Raw genomic sequence first — 26,671 nt, 5'->3', positions numbered from 1 at the left:
GTTCAGGACCTTGCATGAGGTTATAGTCAGGTTGGGTGGGGTTGCTGTCACCTGAAGACTTGACTGTGTCTAGAGGATTTTCTTCCAGTATTCCTTCCCTTATGTGGCTGTTGGCTGGAGTCCTGAGTTCCTTGCTGCAATAGCTATTCCTTGTGTTGTGTGGCATCTAACTTCTTCCAAAGCAAGTGATCCAGAAGTTCAGTTCAGTTCAGTCGCTCAGTCGTGTCCGACTCTTGGTGACCCCATGAATCGCAGCACGCCAGGACTCCCTGTCCATCACCAACTCCTGGAGTTCACTCAGACTCGCGTCCATCAAGTCAGTGATGCCATCTAGCCATCTCATCCTCGGTCGTCCCCTTCTCCTCCTGCCCCCAATCCCTAAGTTACCAAGATGGAAAACAGTCTTTTCATTACCAGTTTTTTGACTATCATTTCTGCCATGTTCTATTTGTTATATGCCAAGTGCAGCCCATACTTAACGGGAGGAGAATTAAGCTGTATATCTTGAAGGGAGATGTATCAAAGAATTTGTGGATATATTTAGAAACTGTCACAGTTATTAAATTACCTTTTTAAAAAACTGTTTTTGATATGGTAGTTAAGGTCTTAGATCAAAACATTAATCTAGAAACACCCCTTCCCCACCAAACCAATCACTCTCCAACCTAAAAACATCATTGTTTAAATTCCCTGGATGGGTATGCATGAGATTGAGTCCTTTGGATGATCTTAAAAAAAAACCAAAACCTGTATTTGACATAGTAAGCACTCGATGGTAGTTGAAGAATCTTTTGTTCTATATGAAGTTCCTGTTATGGAGCATAATTGCTATTCCAAAGGAATTAAACATTTGATAGTTAATTCAAGTTTCTCTTGAGTTTTTTTGTTGTTGTTAGGCATTGATAAAACCTCACTGTTTCAGATCTCAATTGAGAATGTAAAACTTTAATCATAGACTGGATTGGTTTGCTTTCATATTCTTTAAGAACTCTAATAAAAAGTTTAATGCCAAAACAAGATTGCAGAAGCAATTTTATCCAATTTCATATAAACTGTTTATTGTATTCTGTCCTCTGTCTTCTAGTGCCCATTTCCAGAGTCATTCTTTTTTTTTTTTCCTAATTTTTCTTTCCATAGTCATCCTCAAAGTATTAAATAGCTTATTTCATTTATACTAAATTTTAGTGGAATCTCTACTTCATACATTTTAAGTTGTTCAAGTATAGCATAATTGGTTAAAGAGTTTAGAAAATGTTTTGAAAGATAAAATAATGAGTTTTAAGTAATTTTTTGCTTCTGTTGTTGGTACTTTCATGGAAGTGTATTTCTTAGTCAAAAAATGAAGTTTTCATATAGAGTTATTCAGGAGAGTTTTGAGAGATCTATGATAAATACATTTACATATTTACTTGTTAGATTTGACAGCATGAGGATGCAGTATTTTCATTTCGATGGAATTTTGTTTAGAAAGTGATGGGCAGGGAAAATCTTAAAATTTTCTTTACTGTTTGTGCTTTGTTTCCTCTCTCTTTTCCAGGTACTGTACCCCGAGATACTTGGATTATGAAGATTTAGAGCGCAAGTACTGGAAGAACTTAACCTTCGTGGCACCTATTTATGGTGCAGACATTAATGGGAGCATATATGATGAGGTATATTTCTATTATAGTGGGTTTTATAAGGTATCATTTCATATTATTGTTTTTGTTACCATTTTAGGTGGTTGAGAAGCAGTTATTTGTTGTGCTTTGTGTGACCCATAACTCCTCATAGGACAAGAGGAAATAAAGACACATCAGTATGATTGCTGCTGCTGCTGATTTTTAAATTGAAACCAGCTAATTGTACAAATACCTGAGACCGTTCAACAATAAAATAGTATGTAGTTATCTGGCTAGTCTTTCAGTTACACTCAAAATTTTTAAAAGCAAAAGCACATTATAAAAATACTTGGAAAACAGGAAATATTATTCCTAATAAAGTAAAGTTGCTCAGTCGTGTCTGACTCTTTGCGACCCCATAGCCTGTAGCCTACCAGGCTCTTCTGCCCATGGGATTTTCCAGATGAGAGTACTGGAGTGGGTTGCCATTTCCTTCTCCAGAGGATCTTCCCGACCCAGGGATCGAAACTGGTCTCCCACATTGTAGGCAGATGCTTTACCTTCTGAGCCACCAGGGAATTAATATGTATTGTGGCTCAGGTGGTAAAATGTCTGCAATGCGGGAGACCCAGGTTTCCTTTCCTTTCCTGTAACATGCTTATATTCTCTATTTTTACTGCCCCCAAATTGTGAGGAATTTTTTTCTTTTTAAATACACATTGCAGTCTTTCTAGTTATTTTTCATGAGAACGTGATCTGCTTGATATAATGTTATCCTTCTTGCTTCCCCCAATACTTAAAATCTTATTAATTTTTTTTTACTTTTGAAACCTTTTTTACATTTTCCATTGTTTTATTTCGAAAAATTTCTTGCCTACCGAAAAGTTGAAGTAATGCAGTGAACACTGGATGCCTTCATGTGGATTCATGAGTTGTTAATTTTGCCGCATTTGCTTTTTGTTTCTCTGTCACTCTATCTTTGTTTCTGTCTCTCTGTCCTTCTGCTGTAACATTTGAAAGTGAGTTACAAACATCATGACAGTTCACCCTTAATTATTTCAGCATGAATCTTTCATTTATAAGGCAATTTAAAATTTATATTGGGCTTCCCTTGTGGCTCAGCTTGTAAGAATCTGCCTGCAATGTGGGAGACCTAGGTTTGATCCCTGGGTTGGGAAGATCCCCTGGAGAAGGGAAAGGCCACTCACTCCAGTATTCTGGCCTGGAGAATTCCATGGACTGTATGGTCCATGGGGTTGCAAAGAGTCGGACACGCCTGAGCGACTTCCAACATTTATACAATAGTATCTAATATAGAGATTATTTTCATAGATCCCTAAGGTTCCCAGTAATGTTCTTTATAAACTGCTTTTTCCCCCATATGAAGGATCCAGTCAAGAATTTCCCTTTGTTTTTTAAAAACCTAATATATTTTTGGCTGTGCTGCGCCTTCACTGCTGTGCAGGGCTGTCCGTGGTTGCAGAGTGGGGGCTCCTGTCTAGCTGTGGCACGTGGGCCTCTCACTGTGGTGGCTCCTCTTGTTGCAGAGCACAGACTCTTAGCAGACAGGTGTCAGTAGCTGGAGCACGCTGGCTCAGTAGCTGTGCTCGTGGGCCCTGCCTAGAGCATGCAGGCTTCAGTAGCTGTGACTCGCAGGCTCTACGAGCGCAGCCTTAGAAGTTGTGGTGCAGGGGCTTAGTTGCTCCGCGCCAGGTGAATCTTTCCAGACCAGGGAGCGAACTCATGTTCCTTGCATTGGCAGGCAGACTCTTGTCCACTGTGCCACCAGGGAAGTCTAAAGAACCATTGTTATTTTTGAAAATGGGCTGGGTATTAGGTGATACTGTGGAATTACTGATGTCATATTCAATGTGATGATGGCATGGTGGCTTTGTCATTACTAAAGAATAAATCAATAAGAATATACTTGGAGTACAAATGAATCACTTTGCCATACAGCAGAATTTAACAGAACATTGCAAATCAAATATACTTCAATTTTTTAAAAGGAGGGAAAGAGAATATACTTTTTGTATATGTTTTTATTTATGTATGTTTTTTTATTTTGTATATGTTTTTATTTTGTGTCTTCTCTGTGGCTTCTTCCCTGTGGTATCCTGGCAAGTTTGCAGGTTTCTGCAAACACACACACACACACACACACACACAAACACTTACATTAATATATATACATAGATATATATACACATGCACATAGACACATATATTTTTCCTTATAAATTGAGACTGTACACTGAAAAACATATAGGTGAAATAATATGCACTCTGGAATTTGTTTTTAAAATATCTCAGGAAATAAAGTGGAATGGATATAGTTGAATGAAGATTGGCCAAGTATTGGTAAATGAAGCTAGATGATGGATACATGATGTTTAAAATATGTATGTTTGGAATATTACAAGTTAAAAAAGGGAAAACATTCTTTCTCTTTCTCCCTTTTGGATTTTCACCAGTGTAAATAACCTCCATATTGATAATGTATTATTAAGTTAGTACATACTTGTATAGAAAAATTTAAAAATAGAGAAAAATATGAAGAAAAGGTTATTTATAAGCTTACCAAACAAGCATAACCTCTATGATTTCCTTTTGGCCTTTTATGTTAGTGTATATATATGCTTGCATGTGTGTTTGTGTTTCCCCACCTCAAAGGCTGAGGTGTGCTGCTTTAGAAGCATTTTCAGTATTGCTCTCCAGAGGATCATTTCAATGTATTCTAGCTCCAGCGGTTTCAGATTGTACCCTATATTAAGTCTTTGCTATGTTTTTTGGTATTTCAATTCCAAGTATATTCTTTTTCCCTCCTTTTAAAAAATTGAAGTGTATTTGATTTATAATGTTGTGTTAAATTCTGCTGTATAGCAAAGTGATTCATTTGTACTCCAAGTATATTCTTACTGATTTATTCTTTAGTAACGACAAATCTCTTTTAAGTTTGCATGTTTTGGTTACTTACATTTAAGAAAATGGGTGCCGTTAGTACTAAATCTTCCTTACAGAAGATAGCATCTTGAAATGGGTGAGGCCAAGCAAATACTGTTGGTATTTTCAGTTGAGGCCCAGAAAACTTAGTGTTTTCTCAAAGTTACAAGGCTGGTAGGCTGCTAGGTGCCCTTATTCTCCACGCCAGTTTTAAGGAAGTAATTATGTAGAGTCAGTCTCACAGTTGTGGAAGTGTATAAAGCTAGGTCTGTGTCACCTACGAATGTCCCCTGAGCTCATGGTTTATTTTGTGTCTTCTCTGTGGTTTCTTCCCTGTGGTATCCTGGCAAGTTTTCAGGTTTCTGAAAGGAAGACGGCTGAGGAATCATCTGGATTTTGGGCTGAGAGGTTGTGTGTCTTAAGGCTCAAAAATAAAAAACTTAGTCAAGATTTTTTTCTAACCACACCTTGGGATCATTGAGTTCTTTGTTCCTTTTTTGCAGATATAATTAAGGAGTAGAAACAGCATATGATTTTTAGAACAGTTGACATAAAGCTGCCCTGAACTAGCTTTTCATATTTGATAGTAAAATAATATAATTGTTGACAGCACGGATGAGGCTGATGGGCTTAGTTTTGTAGTGCTTATTAATTTACTGCTTGTGTTTGAAAACCAGTTACACAATGGCATTGCTTCAAGGGAACATTGACTTTAGATTTCAGATTTGAGTAACTTTAGTTATTAAAATTCAATGAACAAAATTCACTGGTTTGTAAACATGCAGTTTTTAAAGTACCCTTATTATTTACAAGTTTTGGAGCCAGAAATCTGTCATTTTGGTAGGACCTACAAGGCATAGTATTTTATGGAATTTCTATAGGGGCATTTAGTAACTCCAGAACTGAGCTGACATTTTCAGCGCTTTTGTAGCATAAAGAAAGGCATGAGAGATATTGTGAACTGGTACTGGTAAACAAAACCAATCACACTCAAGACAACTAAATTCAAGCAAATGAAAAGTAACTTGTGTTTGCCCCCTTGAGGTAGATGGAAAGCAACAAGAGAAAGAGTGCATTAAAGAGAGTAATGAAGAGTGAGTGTAATAATAGCTTGTGTCAGGAACATTTGAAGTCATTGCAATGTATGTGCATTGGAAAAAGCTTGTGTGTTGTTTTGCTCTTTCCTATTGTATCTTTGCATTGTTTAACTGCGCAGTTCATTATTTAAATTGTATTGGATGTTGGTTTGTTATGGTTCATGGCATTATTTTGAAAGGGATTATAGTCATCAAATTTTAGTTCACTTTCCTGCCTAATTTCTAGTTATGGCTATTCCCTTTAATGTTAAAAGAAGGATTCAAAATTCATAACCTTTTATTGGTGGGGATAGGAGTTTCTAGAGAGGGTAGGGGGAAGGTAAGAGAAACAGTTTGTGCAGGGTGCAAAGGTGAATAAAGATCCTGGTTCTCAGGTAATTCACAGATTTGGGGGACAGCTGTGGGGTTCCAGGGAGCCCAGAGAGGCACTTTGAGTAGCTTGGTGTAGAAGGAAGAATTTTTTTTGTTGTTAGGAGAGATGAGCTTGGCCTAGATGAGCAAGTTCAAGACAGGTAGAAGGAGGGGAGAGAAGAATGGAACAGAAGCTAGGTAAATTGGAGGATAAGATTGCACTTAATTTGTCTCTCCCCCTCTTTCTTTTTTTAAAAACTGAATTTGAAAGCTTTTTGGTGAGCTTGGGCTTAAGGAGAGTGAGGCAGACCTGGAATAGTGGCTGTGGGATCTGAGGGAAAGGATCAGCCTGGCGGGAGATGGATTGTAGGGGCCCCTCCCGCTCGGATATTTATCTTGTAGCACCAAGCAAGTCTGTTAAGGGACAAAAACGGGTGCCATTGTAGTGTTGATCCAGTTGCGGATACAACATAGGAATTAGGGGTGAGGGTGTTTGTGAAGGACTGGTTGAGGACCATCAGTCTTATAGGAAAGGGACTAGGGTCTGGAGATTCCAGGGGAGAAGTCTTGGTCCCTCTTTCATTCGACTGATGCTTTCAGAGCTTGATTTCCTTAGGATATACTTGAAAATCTCAGCACCATGGGCAGCGGCCTTTGGCAGCAGTAACAGTAACATGATTTAAGGAAGCTGCTGTTGTTTAGTTGCTCAGTCATGTCTGACTCTTGTGACCCCATGGACTGTAGCCTGCCAGGCTCCTCTGTCCACGGGATTTCTTAGGCAAGATTACTAGAGTGGGTTGCCATTTCCTTCTCCAGGGGATCTTTCCGATCCAGGGATCAAGTCCTTGTCTCCTGCATTGGCAGGTGGACTCTCTTAGAACTGAGCCACCAGGGAAGCCTTTGAGGTAATTACTACTTGTTAAACCAAAATGCCAAGCCTATCAAAGGCATGACATGACAAGGCCCAGTCTTTGAATGTATGATGCAAAGCCTTACTTGTCTTTGTAAATGAAGTTTTATTGGAGCATAGCCTTATTGTCCATCTACATATGCTCAAAATTCTCCAAGCCAGACTTCAGCAATACCTGAACCATGAACTCCCTGACGTTCAAGCTGGTTTTAGAAAAGGCAGCGGAACCAGAGATCAAATTGCCAACATCCGCTGGATCATAGAAAAAGCAAGAGAGTTCCAGAAAAACATCTATTTCTGCTTTATTGACCATGCCAAAGCCTTTGACTGTGTGGATCACAATAAACTGTGGAAATTCTGAAAGAGATGGGAATACCTGACCACCTGACCTGCCTCTTGAGAAATCTGTATGCAGGTCAGGAAGCAACAGTTAGAGCTGGACATGGAACAACAGACTGGTTCCAAATAGGAAAAGGAGTACATCAAGGCTGTATATTGTCACCCTGCTTATTTAACTTATATGCAGAGTACATCATGAGAAACGCTGGACTGGAAGAAACACAAGCTGGAATCAAGATTGCTGGGAGAAATATCAATAACCTCAGATATGCAGATGACACCACCCTTATGGCAGAAAGTGAAGAGGAGCTAAAAAGCCTCTTGATGAAAGTGAAAGAGGAGAGTGAAAAAGTTGGCTTAAAGCTCAACATTCAGAAAACGAAGATCATGGTATCTGGTCCCATCACTTCATGGGAAGTAGATGGGGAAACAGTAGAAACAGTGTCAGACTTTATTTTTTTGGGCTCCAAAATCACCACAGATGGTGATTGCAGCCATGAAATTAAAAGACGCTTACTCCTTGGAAGAAAATTTATGACCAACCTAGATAGCATATTCAAAAGCAGAGATATTACTTTGCCGACTAAGGTCTGTCTAGTCAAGGCTATGGTTTTTCCTGTGGTCATGTATGGATGTGAGAGTTGGACTGTGAAGAAGGCTGAGCACCGAAGAATTGATGGGTTTGACCTGTGGTGATGGCGAAGACTCTTGAGAGTCCCTTGGACTGCAAGGAGATCAACTCTGGGATTTCTTTGGAAGGAGTGATGCTAAAGCTGAAGCTCTAGTACTTTGGCCACCTCATGCGAAGAGTTGACTCATTGGACAAGACTCTGATGCTGGGAGGGATTGGGGGCAGGAGGAGAAGGGGACGACTGAGGATGAGATGGCTGGATGGCATCATGGACTCGATGGACGTGAGTCTGAGTGAACTCCGGGAGATGGTGATGGACAGGAAGGCCTGGCGTGCTGCGATTCATGGGGTTGCAAAGAGTCAGACACGACTGAGCGATTGAACTGAACTGAACATATTATATTTGGCTTTTTTGCACTACAGTGGAAGAGTTGAGTCATTGTGACAGATTGTATGGCCCCTTAAAGCTAAGCCCTTTGCAGAAAAGGTTTGCTAACTCCTAATATAGAGATACAAATTATTTGCTTTTGGGGAAGGATTCTCAAAACTTTTTTAAGATATAGATAAAATTCTGAATGTTTTTAGTTATGACTATGTTGATATCTTGATTATGACTATATTTATATTGATTATGTAAAGATCCTGAAATGAAATTTGGTATTGTCAGGGACCTTCTGTAAGTAAAAAAGTTCCTGAACTTAGAAATAGAACCACCTGTGTCTTTAGGTGGCCTTTGATGAGTCCTTGGAAACACTTAACAGAAACATAAGAGTCCCAAGATCTAAAACTCTTATTTTGGTTATATTTTGCTAAGGACTGGTATACTGATAAAGAAGGTTTTAATTAGGAAATTCCCTGGTGGTCCAGTGGTTAGGACTCTGTGCTTTCAGTGACACAGGTCTGTGTTCGATCCCTGGTTGGGGAACTAAGATCCTGCAAACTGTGCAGCATGGAAGGAAAAGGAAAAAGTTTTAATTAACCTTTGTGCACTGTTCATTTAAAAAAATCAGTTCTCTGTTTATAGAAACATGAGCGTTACTTCACGAAACAAACACAAAAACAACAGATAAAGAGAAAAGATGAACAGGGATAAAAAGGTGCCATAACTATGTGGGATGATTCAGCTTGACTAAGGCACATTAAAATAAAGCCATATCTTAAGGGAAAAAAAGAAGATATAATATTTCTGGAATAGCCAATAGCCATACTTCCACAGACGTTTGAAGACAGAGTGCATCTCTTTGTTCTGTATGTGAGGGCTAAGACTAGGCATTAACATTTTTCACTGACATTAGTACAGTGTTCTGTGCTCATTTGGGCTGCATTTCCAACATTATCATATGTACAGTGGTGATTCTCTTATTGATGATCATTGTTCTTTAAATAGAGATTTAAAAATGAAGTTCCACGTACTTTCCTTAAGCTGGCTATTATCTTCTTGATAACACTAGAAGGATCTCCAGTAGTATTAATTTGTTTTCAAAACAGTCTTCTTTGCAAGGTTTTCCCTTGGTTGAGTGGTGACAGACACTTCCTTCCCTAAGCCTCACCTGTCTCCTCCATCATCTGGGCTTTCTGATTTGAATACTTCATTCATATCCTAACAGGCGTAGCTGTCAGCAGTGGCCCCTTTGAGATGATGTTTTTCACAGAAGTGCACCAGCAAGGTTCCTATTTCACAGGAGTTTAGCCTTCTTTGGATGCTTAATGTCTAGGTACTTCTTTCTTTTAAATAACCCTGTGGGATGACATGGCATTATAATTGACTGTTTCCCTTGTGGGGAACTGTCTTTGATGATAGTTTTCAGCAGTTCATTGGCGGAAGATAGCACATCTCACTGTGAGGGGAGGCCACTTCACCCGTGACCCACAGCTTGCACTGTTTTATCACTGTTCTCCCAGTCTTGCTTTGAAACTCACCTGCTTTGCTGACATCATGTTCCTTCACTTTGCAACTGCCTTGGGCTTCCCCGGTGGCTCAGTGGTAAAGAATCCGCCTGTGATGTGGGTTTGATCCCTGGGTCAGGACAGTCCCCTGGAGGAGGACTGGCAACCCACTCCAGTATTCTTGCTTGGGAAAGCCCGTGGACAGAGGAACCTGACAGGCTACAGTCCATGGGGTCACAAAGAGTCGGACACGACTGAGCGACTGAGCATCATATCATTGAAGGTGTCTGTTATCTTCTCCTGTACCAGCCTGGTACTCAGTGGTCTCCTACACTGCGAATGACTTATCAGTCTACTGCACAGGGAGTTTCTCTAGTTTTTTATGTATGGTGTTTGTTTAAGTAACACAGTTCAGCTTCCCAGGAGCAACTTGGGTGTGCTGTGAGGTGTGGACATGCTGAGATCACGTCTTATGCACTTCTCTCCAACACTGTGTGCCATCACCTTCAACTCTCTATGCTTACTTTCTTTCTTCTCAGGTTTTTCCACATTTGAAGAACACATTTTCACCAGCAGTGCTTGGAAGATGGTAGCAGTGATGCCCAGTACATTTATGCTGGGCACAAAGCATAATCTTTTAGGGACAAGAACTGAGCTAATAACTGAATTGCCATCTTTGTTACCTTACATAGATTTGTATGCCACTGAAAGCTTTCTGCTGGTGGATGTTCACAGGTCATTATAGAGTTTTTGATTTGGTCAGTGAATTTAGGGTAAAAAAAATATGTTACTACAGCAGATATTTTGAAAATGAGGACAGAAAATGAAGGATACTTGCATAATTTCTGTTTCTTTCACATAAACTCTTGAGTCCAGTGATGGCAGGTATCGTTTCTCATAGACTCTCTCGTAACATCTGCTTCCAAGAACGCACCTAAATAATAGTAGGGTTGATGCATATATGACATTGGTAACATAGCCTGAGGCCAGATCATGGAGTTTTCTGAAATTTTTTGGTTATCACTCTCTACATCTTGAAGAACGGTTTGAGATTATTTAATAGGGAAGGGGTAGGATCAGAATCATGCTTTAGAAAGTGTGATCATATAATGGCTTACAAGAGGAACTGGTCATAGCAAGAGGCTTGGAGAGTGCTTTTAGGAAGGAGGGACGAGGGTGGGGTCAGAGTGATCTTGACCCCAGAGTGGTAATGATCCCCATTGGGTGTTTTTCTGAACTAACTGAGATAGCAGTTCTCAAATTTTGGCCTTTTCAGCACCTACAATTACAATTATTCTTGTAATAATTTATTGTGGACCTCAAAGAACTGTTGTTCATGTGGGTTGTATCTATCCTTGTTTATTGTATTAGAAATGAAAACTGAGAAGGTTTAAAAATATTTAAATCATTAAAAAGAATCTGTTATGTAATATTCATATTTTTCTTAAAAAATTACTGTATTTTCCTAAACACAAAATTTAGTGAGAGAAGTGGCATTTTTTAATGGGTTTTTCAAGTCACTAGTGTCTCAGGGTTAACAGTCACTTAGTCATATCCAAGTGACTGTCCTCTTTGTGGCCCATGGACTATATAGCTTGCCAGGCTCCTCTGCCCATGCATTTCTCACTAATGTCTAGCTTAAATAGAAACCCCTTTCCAGAATCTTGTATCTGCTTTTTGTGTTTAATCTGTTGTGATAACATGTAGCCTTCTGCACACTCTACCTTACACACATGGGAGAATGAGAGTGAAAAAGGAGAATAATGTCTTGGTATAGTTGTGATAGTGGCTTTAATGCCACAGACCCAGTGGCCTTTGGACAGCATTGTGAAAGCTTCTGTTGTAAGACATTTAGCAGGAGACTCCTTCCCTGATCTCACTCTATGTAAATGATGCGGGCATCTTAAGGCAAGGTAACAGTTTTCCATTCTTGTTCATATTAGACCTTCAGGTCACTGTGTCCCTGATAGGAACCTCCGAGACCTAATGACATTACGAGACAGTGGTTCTCCAAGAAGTCATGGAGTTATTTGGGGGAGCATCAACCATGAATTCTGACATAAAACTCTGGCAAAATTTTTTAAGCAGAAAATAGACTTGGGGTGTAAACGCAAGTTCCTGCATCTTAAGACATATAAAATATTTTAAAGTGTGTTTGTAAGATTTTCCTTTCATATTAATTTGCTAGTCTATTGTCATCCATGTATTTATTAATAGATAATTGATAGAAAATTCAAAGCTGTTTGAAAAATACGGTGACAAACCTTAAAAAGACAAAAAATGACATCTTTTACTGCATATTTCTTCATGAGAGCTGGGGAGTTTTTCCTTTTTTTTGCTATGGATGTACTGGATAGATGGATGTGTGTTTATGTACTCTTTCTAGTTTCCCATTTTTTTTTAATAGTCTATGATTATAAGTGCATAACTTTTTTAGGTAAAAATTACCTTTTTGTTAATACAAGTATTATAAAAATGATGAAAAGCATTAAATGTCAGAGAAGATTGAAATCACTCATAATCCTGGCATTCGGAAACAAGAGCTGTCCAAAGAGTTTAGTGTCTTCCCTTCCAGTGCCTTTTCTTTGTTTAGTGCTCAGTAGTTTTATTGTTTTGAACAGGTGTGGTATCCTGGTGAACACAGTTTGGTTTTGTCTCTTGTCCCTCTCACTTTAGCACATAGTGAATGCTTTGCCATGATTACAGATGTTCTTCAACGGGATGATTTAACGTTCATTGTATCTCTCATTTTTATTGGTAGGATGATTTTCTTGAGCAAAGGAAGCAGATAAATCTAAGGTGGAGAGGGATGCTGGGGGCCGCAGAGCAAGGAGGGTATGACAATTCCTAGGGTTAGGGTAGGGTTGGCCCATGATGCACTGAGGGGTGACCAGCTCATCACTAAATCATGAGGCACTTTAACCTCTGTTAACCCACTGCTAACAGAGGCACTTTGCCACCAACATTGCCTCATTTCCTGCCTTTTCTCCACAGAAAAACAGAAAGCGGTATTAAATAGCATAGAATATTTGGCCTATTTACTTATATAATAATCCATGTCTGCCATCCCTATCTGTGACTTTCAGGAAAACTGTTGTTGCCTTAGAGGCTGTAAAGGGAAAGGATTGAATTAACAGCTCTCTGAGGTTCCTCTCAGCTTAAACGTGTTTGCTTTATTTTAAGTAACATTTCTTCAAGAAGGTGAACCGAAGTCTTAGATAACGAATTTTTTTGAGTTCTAGATTTCTTTTATATTATAACTTTGTCAAGAACCCCTTTAGAAGAATACTAGCTGAAGCATAGGAATCTTTTTATACTAAGATTTTAGTGTTACTGGCATTTAACCTTGCAGATGACTCTTTTATCTTCCTGCAATTCAGTTAATTTGCTCAGTCATGTCCAACTCTCTGCAACCCCATGGACTGCAGCAAGCCAGCCAATCCTGGAGCTTGCTCAAACTCATGTCCATTGAGTCCATGATGGCATCCAACCGTCTCATCCTCTGTCGTCCCCTTCTCCTTCTGGCTTCAATCTTTCCCAGATCAGGGTCTTTTCCAATGAGTCAGTTCTTTGCATCAGGTGGCCAAAGTATTGGAGTTTCAGCTTCAGCTTCAGTCCTTCCAATGAATATTCAGGACTGATTTCCTTTAGGATGGACTGGGTGGATCTCCTTGCAGTCCAAGGGATTCTCAAGAGTCTTCTCCAACACCACAGTTCAAAAGGATCAACTCTTCAACGCTCAGCTTTGTGGTCCAGCTCTCAAATCCATACATGACTACTGGAAAAATCATAACTGACTAGATGGACGTTTGTCAACCAAGTTATGATCTCTTCTTTTTAATATGCTGTCTAGGTTGGTCATAACTTTTCTTCTAAAGGAGCAAGCATGTTTAAATTTCATGGCTGCAGTCACCATCTCCAGTGATTCTGGAGCCTAAGAAAAGAAAGTCTGTCACTGTTTCCATTGTTTACCCATCTGTTTGCCATGAAGTGATGGGACTGGATGCCATGATCTTAGTTTTTTATATGTTGAGTTTTAAGCCAACTTTTTCACTCTCTTCTTTCACTTTCATCAAGAGGCTCTTTAGTTCTTCACTTTCTGCCATAAGGGTGGTATCATCTGCGTATCTGAGGTTATTGATATTTCTCTTGGCAGTTTTGATTCCAGCTTGTTCTTCATCCAGCACGGCATTTCGCATGATGTACTATGCATATAAGTTACATAAGGAGGGTGACAATATACAGCCTTAATGTACTCCTTTCCCAGTTTTGAACCAGTCTGTGGTTCCATGTCCAGTTCTAGCTGCTGAATCTTGACTTGCATACAAATTTCTCAAGAGGCAGGTCAGGTGGTCTGGTATTCCCATCTCTTGAAGAATTTTCTGCAGTTTGTTGTGCTCCACACAGTCAAAGGCTTTGGTGTAGTCAATAAAGCAGAAGTAGATGTTTTTTTAGAACTCTCTTGCTTTTTAGTTAATCCGCGGATGTTGGCAATTTGATCTGTGGTTCCTCTGCCTTTTCTAAATCCAGCTTGAACATCTGGAAATTCTCGGTTCATGTACTGTTGAAGCCTTGCTTGGAGAATTTTGAGCATTACTTTGCTAGCGTGTGAGATGAGTTCAATTGTGCAGTAGTTTGAGAATTCTTTGGCATTGCCTTTCTTTGAGATTGGAATGAAAGCTGACTTTTTCCAGTCGTGTGGCCACTGCTGAGTTTTCCAAATTTGCTGGCATATTGAGAGCAGCACTTTAATAGCATCATCCTTTAGGACTTGAAATAGCTGAGCTGGAATTCTATCACCTCCACTAGCTTTGTTTGTAGTGATGCTTCCTAAGGCCCACTTGACCTCGCACTCCAGGATATCTGGCTCTAGGTGAGTGATTACACCATTGTGGTTATCTGGGTCATTTAGATCTTTTTTTTGTATAGTTCTGTAGTGCCACCTCTTAATATCTTCTGCTTCTGTTAGGTCCATACCATTTCTGTCCTTTATTGTGCCCATCTTTGAATGAAATGTTCCCTTGGTATCACTAATTTTCTTAAAGAGATCTCTAGTCTTTCCCATTCTATTGTTTTCCTCTATCTTTGCATTGATCACTGAGGAAGCCTTTCTTTTTTTTTTTAAAAAGCTTATTTTACTTTATTTTATTTATTCACCTCTTTCGACTGCACTGTGCAGCATGTGGGATCCTGGTTCCCAGACCAGGGCTTGAACCCTTGCTCCCTGCAGCAGTAGTGCAGAGTCTTAACCACCGGACCACCAGGGAAGTCCCAAGGAAGCCTTTCTTATCTCTACTTGCTATTCTTTGGAACTCTGCATTCAGATAGGTATATCTTTCCTTTTTTCCTTTGCCTTTAGCTGCTTTTTTTTTTTTCAGAGCTATTTATAAGGCCTCCTCAGACAACTATTTTACAATCATTTTGCCTTTTTTGCATTTCTTTTTCTTGAAAATGGTCTTGATCACTGCCTCTTTACAATGTCACGAACCTGCAGTGGGGTGGCTTAAATATGTTCATCCACCAGATGGTGCTGTTGGACAACAGATTTTTCTTAGGCTGCAGGTTTCTAAAATATTAAATATTTTAGATAAAATATTTAAACTGAGTCACCAGTGTCCTTTCCATTTTGTATTTTTATCATGTTAGGATATGAATTATTCCAAAATAAGGAGTATTTTGAAGCCAAAACACTAGCTGTATGTGTAATTTTCACGTCCAAGGGAAAATACTGTCATTCTAGACATGCTTTCATGCTAAGAGAGAGCTATTGGCCTTGGATTATAACTTTTAGATTTTCATTTTGTGTTAAAGCTTCTATTTAATAAGAAATCATTATCTGCCAGCATATTATTGCTTATCTTTAGTGAATGAAGTCTTAGCCTGATGATCTCAAGTTATGCCATCCAGATGGGTGTGTGTGTGTGTGTGTGTGTGTGTGTGTGTGTGTGTAAAACAGTACTTCTATTCATTTGTCACATTGCATGTAGAATGTTCTATCAGTTGTGGAAGCTGTATTTTAAGAAGAGTATTGGTAGAGAATTGTTGATAGAAGAAGATTGAGCTGATTTGCCGGCTGACCTCAGAGTATATGACTGCTGACTCAAAGTGTCTGTCTTGCACATGAGAGAGTTAGGTGGGATCACTGTGGGGAGAAGCAGTTTTGGCTGTGGAAGTGCTAAATTGATAGAGACACACATGAGTCCCACATAGAGTTCCATGCCTGAGGGGGAAAAGGGTGACAAGTCTGGCTGAGATGGAGAGTTTGGGTAGTTGCTTGCCCTTGCCAGCTTCTTAGCATTGGTTTCTCAAAATAAATCACCACCTGTCCGTGGGCTTTTGGTGTCACTGGGACAGTTAGTGTCATGAGTCCCAGGACTACGATTCTAATTATGTTCTAAATAGGATTTTTTTTTAAAAAAAGAGCTATCACTAAAATTATAAAATGATTTTATTTAGTTTCTAGGTTTATACATTTAATTTTTTAAAAAATTATGTTATGTATTTTCTAAATTAGAAAATATAGTTTAATATTCTGGCAAATTGTTAGTATTTTCTTTTTCGTTGAAGGAATAATGTTGAGCTTATGTATATGATATAGATTTTTTTTCACTATGAAAATGAAAATGAGACCATTGGCAATACCTTAAGTTGTTTTTCTTCATGAAGAATAGAAGGTGTTATTTGAGCCCTCTGCCAGGTGTTATTCGAGCGTGTAAAATCTTAAGATTGCTTTAAGTGCGAAACAGCATTAAAACAGCTAGAAGAAACAGGAAAAAGTAGATAAAGTCCTGTTGGAATAGGGAGAAACAGATATATTCTTTATGTTAATTGTAATTGTCCTGGCATTAATAGTTGTGAAGAGGCTCAAGCCCTGCCCACATTTTGGTACTTTTCAGAAGCTAAGTGGCTTAACTACTTCTTTAGTAGGATCACATCAACATCACAGACTCTGATAATGATATTACTTTCTTTCTTAGATCCATCAGAGAATGAGACAAGTTGGGGACCTGTGCCTTTGATTACTAAGGAGGAAACGTATTAGACTTTATTTCACTGTCAGTAGTAGTTCAGTTCAGTTGCTCAGTCAAGTCCGACTCTTTGCAACCCCATGGACTACAGCACACCAGGCTTCCCTGTCCATCACCAAATCCTGGAGCTTACTCAAACTCATGTCTGTCAAGTGGGTGACGCCATCCAACCATCTCATCCTCTGTCATCCTTCTCCTCCTGGCGTCAGTCTTTCCCAGCATCAGGGTCTTTTCCAATGAGTCAGTTCTTCGCATCAGGTGGTCAAAGTATTGGAGTCTCAGCTTCAGCTTCAGTCCTTCCAATGAATAGTCAGAACTGACTGCCTTTAGGGTGGACTGGTTGGATCTCCTTCCAGTCCAAGGGATTCTCAAGAGTCTTCTCCAACACCACAGTTTAAAAGGATCAGTTCTTCAATGCTCAGCTTACTTTATAGTCCAACTCTCAAATCCATACATGACTACTGGAAACACCATAGCCTTGACTAGACGGACCTTTGTGGACAAAGTAATGTCTCTGCTTTTTTGTTTGTTTGTTTTTAAAACAAGCTCTGGCCAGTTTTGTTAAAGAAAAATTGTGCATGATTTACTTTTCACCAGTCTGGTCTGGCATGCTTCTAATAATATCAGAATCACCTGGATCAATGATAGCCAGTGTGCATGCTCTGTAGTATTTTCCACATGCTGTGCCCAATTCAGTATTATTGCCACTGTAGTGATGGACACCAGTTTTGGCCAACATGGCGTAATACTCTATTTCAGATTTCCTCAAGGCTGGGCAGTTGTTGGCGAGGATGACCAGTTTCGCTTTGCTTTGTCTGATCATTTTCAGAGTCTGTTTGTACCCCAGCACATACTTTCCACTTTTCATAACCAGCTGGAGCCTAGAGTTGATCAACTCCAGTGACTTTTTCGTCTTCTTTGCGGCCACCATCTGCCTGCCTTAGATGCGGGACGCCCCCAACCAAGAGCAGCCGCCAAGATGGCCGGGGAGCGAGAAAGGAAAGAATCTGTCTCTGCTTTTTAATATGCTGTCTAGGTTGGTCATAGCTTTCCTTCCAAGGAGGAAGCATCTTTTAATTTCATGTCTGCAGTTACTATCTGCAGTGATTTTTGGAGCCCAAGAAAATAAAGTCTCTCATGGTTTCCATTGTTTTCCCATCTGTTTGCCATGAAGTGATCAGACCGGATGTCATGATCTTAGTTTTCTGAATGTTGAGCTTTAAGCCAGCTTTTCACTCTCACTTTCATCAAGAGGCTCTTTAGTTCTTCTTTGCTTTCTGCCATAAGGGTGGTGTCATCTGCATATCTGAGATTATTGATATTTCTCCCAGAAATCTTCAGATTCCAGCTTGTGCTTCATCCAGCCCAGCGTTTCTCATGATGTATTTTGCATATAAGTTAAATAATCAGGGTGACAGTATACAGCCTTGACGTACTCCTTTCCAGATTTGGAAATAGTCTGTTGTTCCATGTCTAGTTGTAACCGTTGCTTGTTGATTTCTCAGGAGGCAGGTCAGGTGGTCTGGTATTCCCATCTCTTTCAGAATTTTCCACAGTTTATTGTGATCCACACAGTCAGAGGTTTTGGCATGGTCAATAAAGTAGAAATAGATGTTTTTCTGGAACTCTCTTGCTTTTTCGGTGATCCAATGGATGTTGGTAATTTGATTTCTGGTTCTTCTGCCTTTTGTAAATCCAGCTTGAACATCTGGAAGTTCACAGTTGATGTACTGTTGAAGCCTTGCTTGGAGAATTTTGAGCATTACTTTGCTAGCGTGTGAGATGAGTTCAATTGTGTGGTAGTTTCAGCATTCTTTGGCATTGCCTTTCTTTGGGATTGGAATCAAAACAGACCTTTCTGAGTCCTGTGGCCACTGCTGAGTTTTCCAAATTTGCTGGTGTATTGAGTGCAGCACTTTCACAGCATCATCTTTTAGGATTTGAAATAGCTCAACTGGAATTGCATCACCTCTACAAGCTTTGTTTGTAGTGATGCTTCCTAAGGCCCACTTGACCTCACATTCCTGGATGTCTGGCTCTAGGTAAATGATCACATCATCATAGTTATCTGGGTCGTGAAGATCTGTTTTGTGTAGTTCTCATGTGCATTCTTGCCACCTCCTCTTAATAGCTTGTGCTTCTGTTAAGTCCATGCCATTTCTGTCCTTTATTGTGCCCATCTTTGCATGAAATGTTCCCTTGGTGTCTTTAATTTTCTTGAAGAGATCCTAGACTTTCCCATTCTATTGTTTTCCTCTGTTTCTTTGCATTGATCACTGAGGAAGGCTTTCTTATCTCTCCTTGCTGTTCTTTTGAACTCTGCCTCCATATCGGTATCCTTTTATTCTTTGCCTTTTGCATTAGGCAAAGGAGTCAGTAGTAGAGACCTTACCACAAATGGCAAACAAATTGTTTAGTTTTCATTAAAAATTTGAGGCAGGTGGTCTAGGGCCATGTTGCTTCTGTGATGCCATCAGAGACATGCACTCGTAGCAGTTACTTTTGCCACCTTCACTGTGACATACTTACCCTCATGCTCTTGTGGTAGCTGCTCATTGTGTCTGAATGTCTGGTGAGGGAAAAAGGGCACAGGATTTGAGCCTGCTTAGACAGCCTCCTCAAAGCTTTCTCCTGGAAATCCTGCCGAGTTATTACCAGTTACATCTCATTGGCCAGAACCATGCATAACTAGCCTTAGCTGTAACTACTTTGTTCTTTCAGTTAAGTGAGGTTCTGTTAGTAAAGAAGGTAAAAATATATACTACAAACATAGGCAATCTCTGTTGCAAAAGTGTATTAAGACAATGATTTTGAAGTACTGTGTTACACTGCAGTATAATACACTTCCAAGAGTTGAATTAGACAAAGGGCTTAGTAGTCTAGAAAATATGAGTGAAAGTGAATGTGTTAGTTGCTCAGTTGTGTCTAACTCTTTGCAGTCCTATGGAGTGTACCACTAGGCTCCTCTGTCCATGGGGCTCTATAGGCAAGAATGCTGGAGTGGGTTGCCATTTCCTTCTCCAGGGGATCTTCCCAACCCAGATCTTCAGCACTGCAGACAGATTTGCTGTCTGAGCCACCTCGGAAACCTTAGTCTAGAAAATATGAATACATCAGTAAAAATTGTAGTGTTTTAAATTTCCTGTATTTACAAAGAACTTGTCAGTGTCTGGGTTTGGAATTTTAGTATTTTCTTAAATGTTGAGATAATTGATCCTCTTTAAAGGAGAACAGGGCTTTTATGGTTCAGATTCCTTTTAGGATTTTCTGCAAGAGTCATGTGTAAATGTATAAAATAAAGTCAACAAGTTATATTTATTATTTCTGTAAGTTTCTTTCTTTTTTTTTTTTTTTAATAGAATGCATGTCTGAGTGAATCCCTGAATCCTGCTCTTGGCCTCATGCAGTTTTTTCAAATAATCTTTTTGATTGGTAGTCCTTAAGGAAAAAAAAAGGAAAATAGCAAATATAATGAACAAATTATTAACTTGCCCTTCCAGTCATTGGGGGATTGAGGGAAGTCTTTCCCTCCTTGATTATATAAAAGTTTAGAATTGATTTTCTGGCTCATTGATTGGCTGTGAGGCTTTGGGCACAGTAATGCCAGCTCGGGTTAGAGTTTTCCATTGTCACCCTTGAATTCTGGTTACCCACTAGTGAGCTGTGAGATCTTGGGTGAGTTATCTGACTTCTCCTAGGGCAGCTGTCTCATCTATAAAATGGCACTAATAATAGATCATAGTTCTATTTATCACCTCATAGGGTAAAATGAGATGAATAAGTAAAACACCTAGGGCAAGGCCTGCTCCGTATTATGTACTGAAGAACAGCTGCAGCTGGCGGCAATAGTAAAGCAAAATGGGACAAAAATCCTGAAGCCCTAATGAAATGTTCACTAGCTGTTTCTACCAAGAGAATTATGAAGAATGCTGTTCTGCAATATTCATTTACTTAGAAGTCCAACCCACAGCCCAGCAGTTTATTCTTTCTACCATCTGTCAAAGCCTGTCATTTCAGAGCAGTGAAGGATATTTGTTTAGGGGTTACTACTAAAGAAAATGTGCCTGCTCTTTTCACGAGATACACTGCTATCCTCTTGTCACTAAGACAAGGTGCCAGGGCAGACATGGTACCTGGGATGTGACTCAGGAGATGTTCTCTTTTTCATGACTTTTTCTTTATCATATTTTTAGAATGTATTATCTCATTTTATATGTGAAACTTACATTTTAAAGCACAATGATACATTGAGTACCCCAAACCCACTATGCAGTCCCATAGCTAAAACATTACTGTTGTACTGCTCATGGGATGCTCAGTCTACAGTCCGTCTTTGCTATCCCATCCCATCACCATGAGTGGCCATTTGTGTTTGGTATCTTGCCTAAAAAAAAACCCCAAAGCAAATTTTGTTGTTGTTGAAATATAGTTGATTTAGAATGTTTTTTTAGTTTCAGGTGTACAGCAAAGTGATTCAGTTATACATGTATCTATTCTTTTCCAAATTCTTTTGCATTTAATTGGTTACAGAATACTGAGCAGTTTCCTATGCTACACAGTAGGGCCTTGTTGGTTGTCTGTTTTATTGGTAAATATAGCACTGTATACATGTCAATCCCAAACTTCCTAATTACCTCTCCCACCCACCCTTGCCCTCTAGTAACCATAAGTTTGTTCTTTAAGTCTCTGAATCTGTTTCTGTTTTGTAAAAAAGTTCATTTGTATCACACTTTTTTAAGATTCCACATGTAAGTGGTACTGTATATTTGTCTTTCTCAGTCTTACTTCACTCAGTATGACAGTCTGTAAGTCCATCCACGTTGCTGCAAATAAGATTTTATTCTTTTTAATGGCTGAGTAGTATTCCATTTAATGTATGTATGACATTTTAGAAAATAATTGGTTAAATATACTTTTGGCTGTGTTGGGTCTGTGTTGCTGTGCGTGTGGGCTTTCTCTAGTTGCAGGGAGAGGGGTTTGCCCTCTGGTTGTGGTACATGGGCTTCTCACTGTGGTGGCTTTTCTTGTTGTGAAGCGTGGGTTCTCTGTGCACGGGCTTCAGTAATTGTGACACGGGAGCTCAGTAGTTGTGGCTCCTGGGCTCTAGAGCGCAAGCTCAGTAGTTGTGGTGCATGGGCTTAGTTGCTTTGCAGCATGACGGATCTTCCCTGATCAGGTAGCCCATGTCTCCTGGATTGGCAGGTGGATTCTTTATCAGGGAACCACCAGGGAAGCCCCCACATCATCTATATCTATTCCTCTGTTGATGGACATCTGGATTGCTTCCATGTCTTGGCTATTGGAAACAGTGCTGCAGTGAACGTGGGGTGCATGTATCCTTTGGACCATGTTTTTCTCCAGTTGTATACCCAGGATATACAGGATTGCAGGATCATCTGGTAGCTCTGTTTTTAGACAGATGCATATTTTTAAACAACATATTTAGTTTAGCTTATTTTTGACTGTATTAAAAGTAGTATCACTTTGTTAGTCTTCTGAGACTATCCCAAACACTAAGTTTTCTGAGTTTATTCATATTATTTGTGCGCTATTGTTCAGTCATTTCCATTGCTGAATGGCATTCCATTTTGTGAGTATATGTTTTATTTTTTATTATCCTGTTGGGATATTTTCTTTTTCTTCTTGAATATTGCTGCTATGAACCCATTCCTGTATATGATTTCTGGTGTACTATATACAGGTACTCTGAAGCACTTATCTAGGAATGAAAGTGCTGCCTCAGAGAGTATTCAGCTTGGTCAGATATTATTGCCTTGTTTCTCAAAAACTTTGTAGCAGTCTCCCCTTGCACTGTATAAGACAGCTTTACTGAGGTATAACTTGCATACCACAAAATCCACCCATGTTGAATGACTAATTCAATGATTTTTGTGTAACCATCACCACAGTCCAGGTTTAGAACACTTCTGTCACCTTCAAAAGCTTCCTCATGCTGACAGTATTCACTTGATCCTGTTCATCTTATTACTTACCAACCTTTGACTTTGTAAGTCTTGTGGCTTTACAATATCTTGTTTGTGAATTTGCCTTTCTCTGACTATAAATAACTTAGAATATCTTGTCTTGTCTTTATTGATCATTTGTGTTTCTTGTTTTTTTCCTCTACTTATTTTTCTGTTAGATTGTTTGATTTTTTTTTTCTTATTATATGGAGTTTTTAATGTATTCTGGATACCAAAACCATGCCAGTTACATTTGTGGAATTATTTGCTTCAATTTTGTCTTAATCTTCCCAGACTTTTCTGTTTCTTTCATTTTTCCCTCTCTCTCTCTCTCTCTCTCTCTGTGTGTGTGTGTGTGTGTGTGTGTGTGAGAGAGAGAGAGAGAGAGAGAGAGAGGTAACAGGTTAATTTTAATTCTGCCATCTAAAGCTATATAACGGTATATCAGATTCATGGAACTGTTGTACACATTCAGTAAAGTGACAACGGTGCAATACCACTTAGTATCTCAGAATCAGGAATATACAATTTTGAATAGTTTAAACACAATCCACAGTCTTTAAAATCAGAAACCGTCTGCAGTTATATAATTGTCAATTAAATGTTACCACTTAATAGTTGATACAGTAGTCTATATCTAGTAGGGAATGTTGAAAGCAATTTTAGAGTCTCATCTTGTTGGACTCTGTTGGGAATGTTTCTTGAATAGATACGTGACTGGCCAAGATGGATAAACACAAGACAAGAACAAGTAAAGTTCTACCACGATTTCAGTAGTGTTCACTGTTTTCTTTGTCAGTTAAAAGTGAACAGCCAGAATTACAAACTTTACATATGTACAAGGCATGCTGTAAAACGATGTTTGTGTACAGGCATGTAAAAGTACTTTGTAACTAGTGTGATAAAATAATGTATAAAGATAAATAGCAAAAACAGTAATCATCTGTGAATTTGCAGAATCAATTCCCTATTTTATATTACATGAAATAAAAGCAGTTTTAGTTTTCTTGAACTGCTTTTCTAGAAATGCTTGAAAAGGAATACAGACAGAAATTATTATTTTTACCCTTGGACATGGCTGTAAAAATAGTTAGAAAATAAACCAAGGGGATTTCTCTGGTGGTCCAGTGGTTAGGAATCTGCCTTGCAATTTGGAAGATGCAGGCTTGAAATCTGGCCTGGGAACTAAGATCCCACATGCCACAGAGCAGCTAAGCTTGTGCCTCCACAACTAGAGAATCCGTGTGCCACAACGGTTATGCAACTAAGACGTGATGCAGCCAAATAAATAAGTAAATATTCAAGGGGAAAAGAAAACCAACCACCAAGAATACTGGAATGCCTGAGTCCAGGATGAACCCAAATATCTGGCCATATAGAATATTATTGACTTCAAGAGTAGGAATAATAATGAAGGATTTATAAGCAGTTTTTAATCAATAAACATAAGAGGCATTTTGATGATTTTGCCACCGGAAAACAAAAGCTGTAGCATCACTAAAAGTTCTGAGAAGTCTGTTTTATATAGCTTCAACTCAGTTGAAAGTGTATTTATATTTATTTAAGGTAACTAAAATTGACATCAAATATTTTTATAGATGGTATTTACAGTGTCTTAATGAACAGAGATTTAAATTTTAATGTCATTGGTTTCATCAGTGTTCTCTTTTAGTGACTTTATTTAGTTTTGTATTTTTCTCACTCCTGGGACTCTGAATACATGAACTATAGATGTTCCGTCCTAAGTATTGCTTAACTTTAGTTTGCAGATACTTGGTCTCATCTTTCTGTGCTGTACTGCGTGTTTATGTCTTAAATTTTCTCTTCTAGATAAGTACTTCTCTTGTTTAATCCCTTCAGTCAGTTTTTAGTTTAATGATATATAAATGAAATGGTGTATCAGTGATATACTAGTGAAATGATATATTTCATTTGTAGAAGTCTACCGTGTCTTTGTGATTCCATTTTTAAATTTCTTTAAGCATTTCAAGTTCTTAAGCCTCGAAAATTCTGATACCAGCAGTCCTTGGGGTGTGGAGGGGCCAGTTGTTTTTGTTAGCTTTCTCCCATGAGGTCTTACCTCCCTGTATTTGTGGTGATCTTCAGTTTTATGCTTTGGCTTGATCCTGATTTGTGGAAAATCTGTAAGTGAAAATGGAGGATGCTTTTCTCCCAGAAGGACTGGTGTTGTTTTTGCCTGGAACCAGAGATTTAAATAACTTCAAGGTCTCAGTGGTCCAAACTCAAGGCAGGGGTCCCAAGCTCTCTATAATCTTTTATTTGATTGAGCACTTCCCTTCTTTTCTTCTCCATATTCCTTCTTGTCATACTCATAGTTACATTTTTAAAGTGAGAGTCTTTTTTTTATTATTGTGTAGTACTTTTTGTTGCAGAGATTTTTTGTTTCTTCAAAACTTGTTCTACATTGGTTATTGACTAGACTTTGAGAAAGAAAAGAAAGCACTGCTGTAAAATTTTGTAGGTATTTTGGTGTATAAAAATGCAAAAAGGAAAAGAGGTCTGTTTTTAAAGTAAAAAGTTTGGAGAATGTGAGATATTTTCATGGAAAAGGAAGCAGCAAAAAGAGCTATCGTGTCACACATTGTAATTAACTTTAAAGCAAAATGAATTTCACATGAGTCTAATTTTGTTCTTTTGTGTAAAGATCCTAAGGAAACCCTCTATTTTAAATGTGACCAAGGCTCTCATTTTAGTTATTGAAAGATTCAATTTTCCCACATTACTGTGTGAAATGGATTGAATTTTGAAGTCTTTAGAACAACCAGGTTTTATTTTTCTTTCCTGATGTGTATTACCTTTGAAACTTCAGGGGCTTATTGCAGCCTTATGAATTGGTGGCAGTAATTTACATTAGCCTATCTTTAAAGTAAGTTGAAATTTGGAAGAAGGTCTTCTATTTGGATCATGTTACTCTAGTAGGTGTTAGCTGGGCTGCAGGAAGGGTCATAGAAAGGGATGGTGAGAGCCAAATGAGGACAAGTGTAATCTTGTAAAAAGTGATAAAAAGTATCTGAAAATTTTAGTGAGAAACTTTAATAATTTCTTTTAGTATTTTCTCAGTTTTATAATACCTGGGAGGTGACTCTTTTCTTATTTTAATGATTAGCTTTTTAAATGAAAATTTTTTCATAAATTTATATATTTCAGAAATTTTTTTGGGGTCACTTTGGGTCCAGCTTAGAGCTGGGCATGTGGCAGTGAAACTCAGGAGAGAGATGAAGGCTCAAAGCATTGTTTGGAAAGAGCTGCATGGGGATAACGTTGTAGGTGCTGAGGATGATGGCAGGTGGGGTGGGGAGGAGAAACGTGGGTTGGATGGGGATATTGTTGAGGAAAGATGTTAATGTCTTATGGAAACAAGGTCTTGTGATCAAGTAACATTTGGGAAATGTAGAGTTAAAGCAGAGTTAAACAGGCTTCCTTATAGCATGACCTCTTAGAAACTTCAGAGTACCTGCTGGCACTGTGACTTTATAAGAGGAGGAGAAAAGGAGACCAACATTTTTTGACCATAGCCTCTTGTAGGAGTAATGTTCATTAGAAATATTTTAGGGAGAACTAGTTTGCTGTGATTTTTGCAATATTTCTCTGTATTAGATGAGAGGGCTCCTTACTGGTTTGGTTTCTAATGTGGCATATTGCTTCCCTGTGTTGCTTCAATTTCCTAGTGACCTAGCACAGTCATTGTAGAGCATTCTAGATGCTCATAGTCCCAAAAAGAAGGACCTCCTTGGCCTGGATGTGCCCTGTGTAGTGACCCAGGCCCAGAGCTCAAGGGTGTGAATTCAGACTTAGCATGGTCTCTCTATGTAGGTTTATAGAGGCATCGTTCATGCTAATGCTAGTTTGGGGGTACTTACTTCCTCTGTGAAGTCCAAAACCTGATCCTAAAACAGATCC

The 26,671-nt window shown here is 38.8% G+C and overlaps 2 protein-coding genes across 3 annotated transcripts in view; one reads left to right on the top strand and one right to left on the bottom strand.

Annotated features, from left to right (window-relative positions):
* The window catches only part of KDM4C (lysine demethylase 4C), a 400,467-nt gene that overhangs the window by 43,178 nt on the left and 330,618 nt on the right, over positions 1-26,671 (top strand). For both annotated transcript variants that reach the window (XM_018052007.1, XM_018052008.1), the window contains one exon: positions 1,538-1,652. In XM_018052007.1, coding sequence (XP_017907496.1) covers positions 1,538-1,652 — 115 coding nt within the window. The remainder of the gene's footprint in view (positions 1-1,537; positions 1,653-26,671) is intronic.
* LOC102175291 (60S ribosomal protein L30-like) lies at positions 17,330-17,783 on the bottom strand. The gene has a single exon (XM_005683678.3). The coding sequence runs from the start codon at positions 17,716-17,718 to the stop codon at positions 17,371-17,373; it is 348 nt and encodes a 115-aa protein (XP_005683735.1). The 5' UTR covers positions 17,719-17,783; the 3' UTR covers positions 17,330-17,370.

This window comes from Capra hircus, chromosome 8 (genome assembly GCF_001704415.2).
Source record: "Capra hircus breed San Clemente chromosome 8, ASM170441v1, whole genome shotgun sequence".
Classification (NCBI taxonomy): Eukaryota; Metazoa; Chordata; class Mammalia; order Artiodactyla; family Bovidae; genus Capra; species Capra hircus.
Note: the sequence above shows the minus strand (reverse complement) of the source record. Positions and strands in the feature narration are given on the sequence as shown.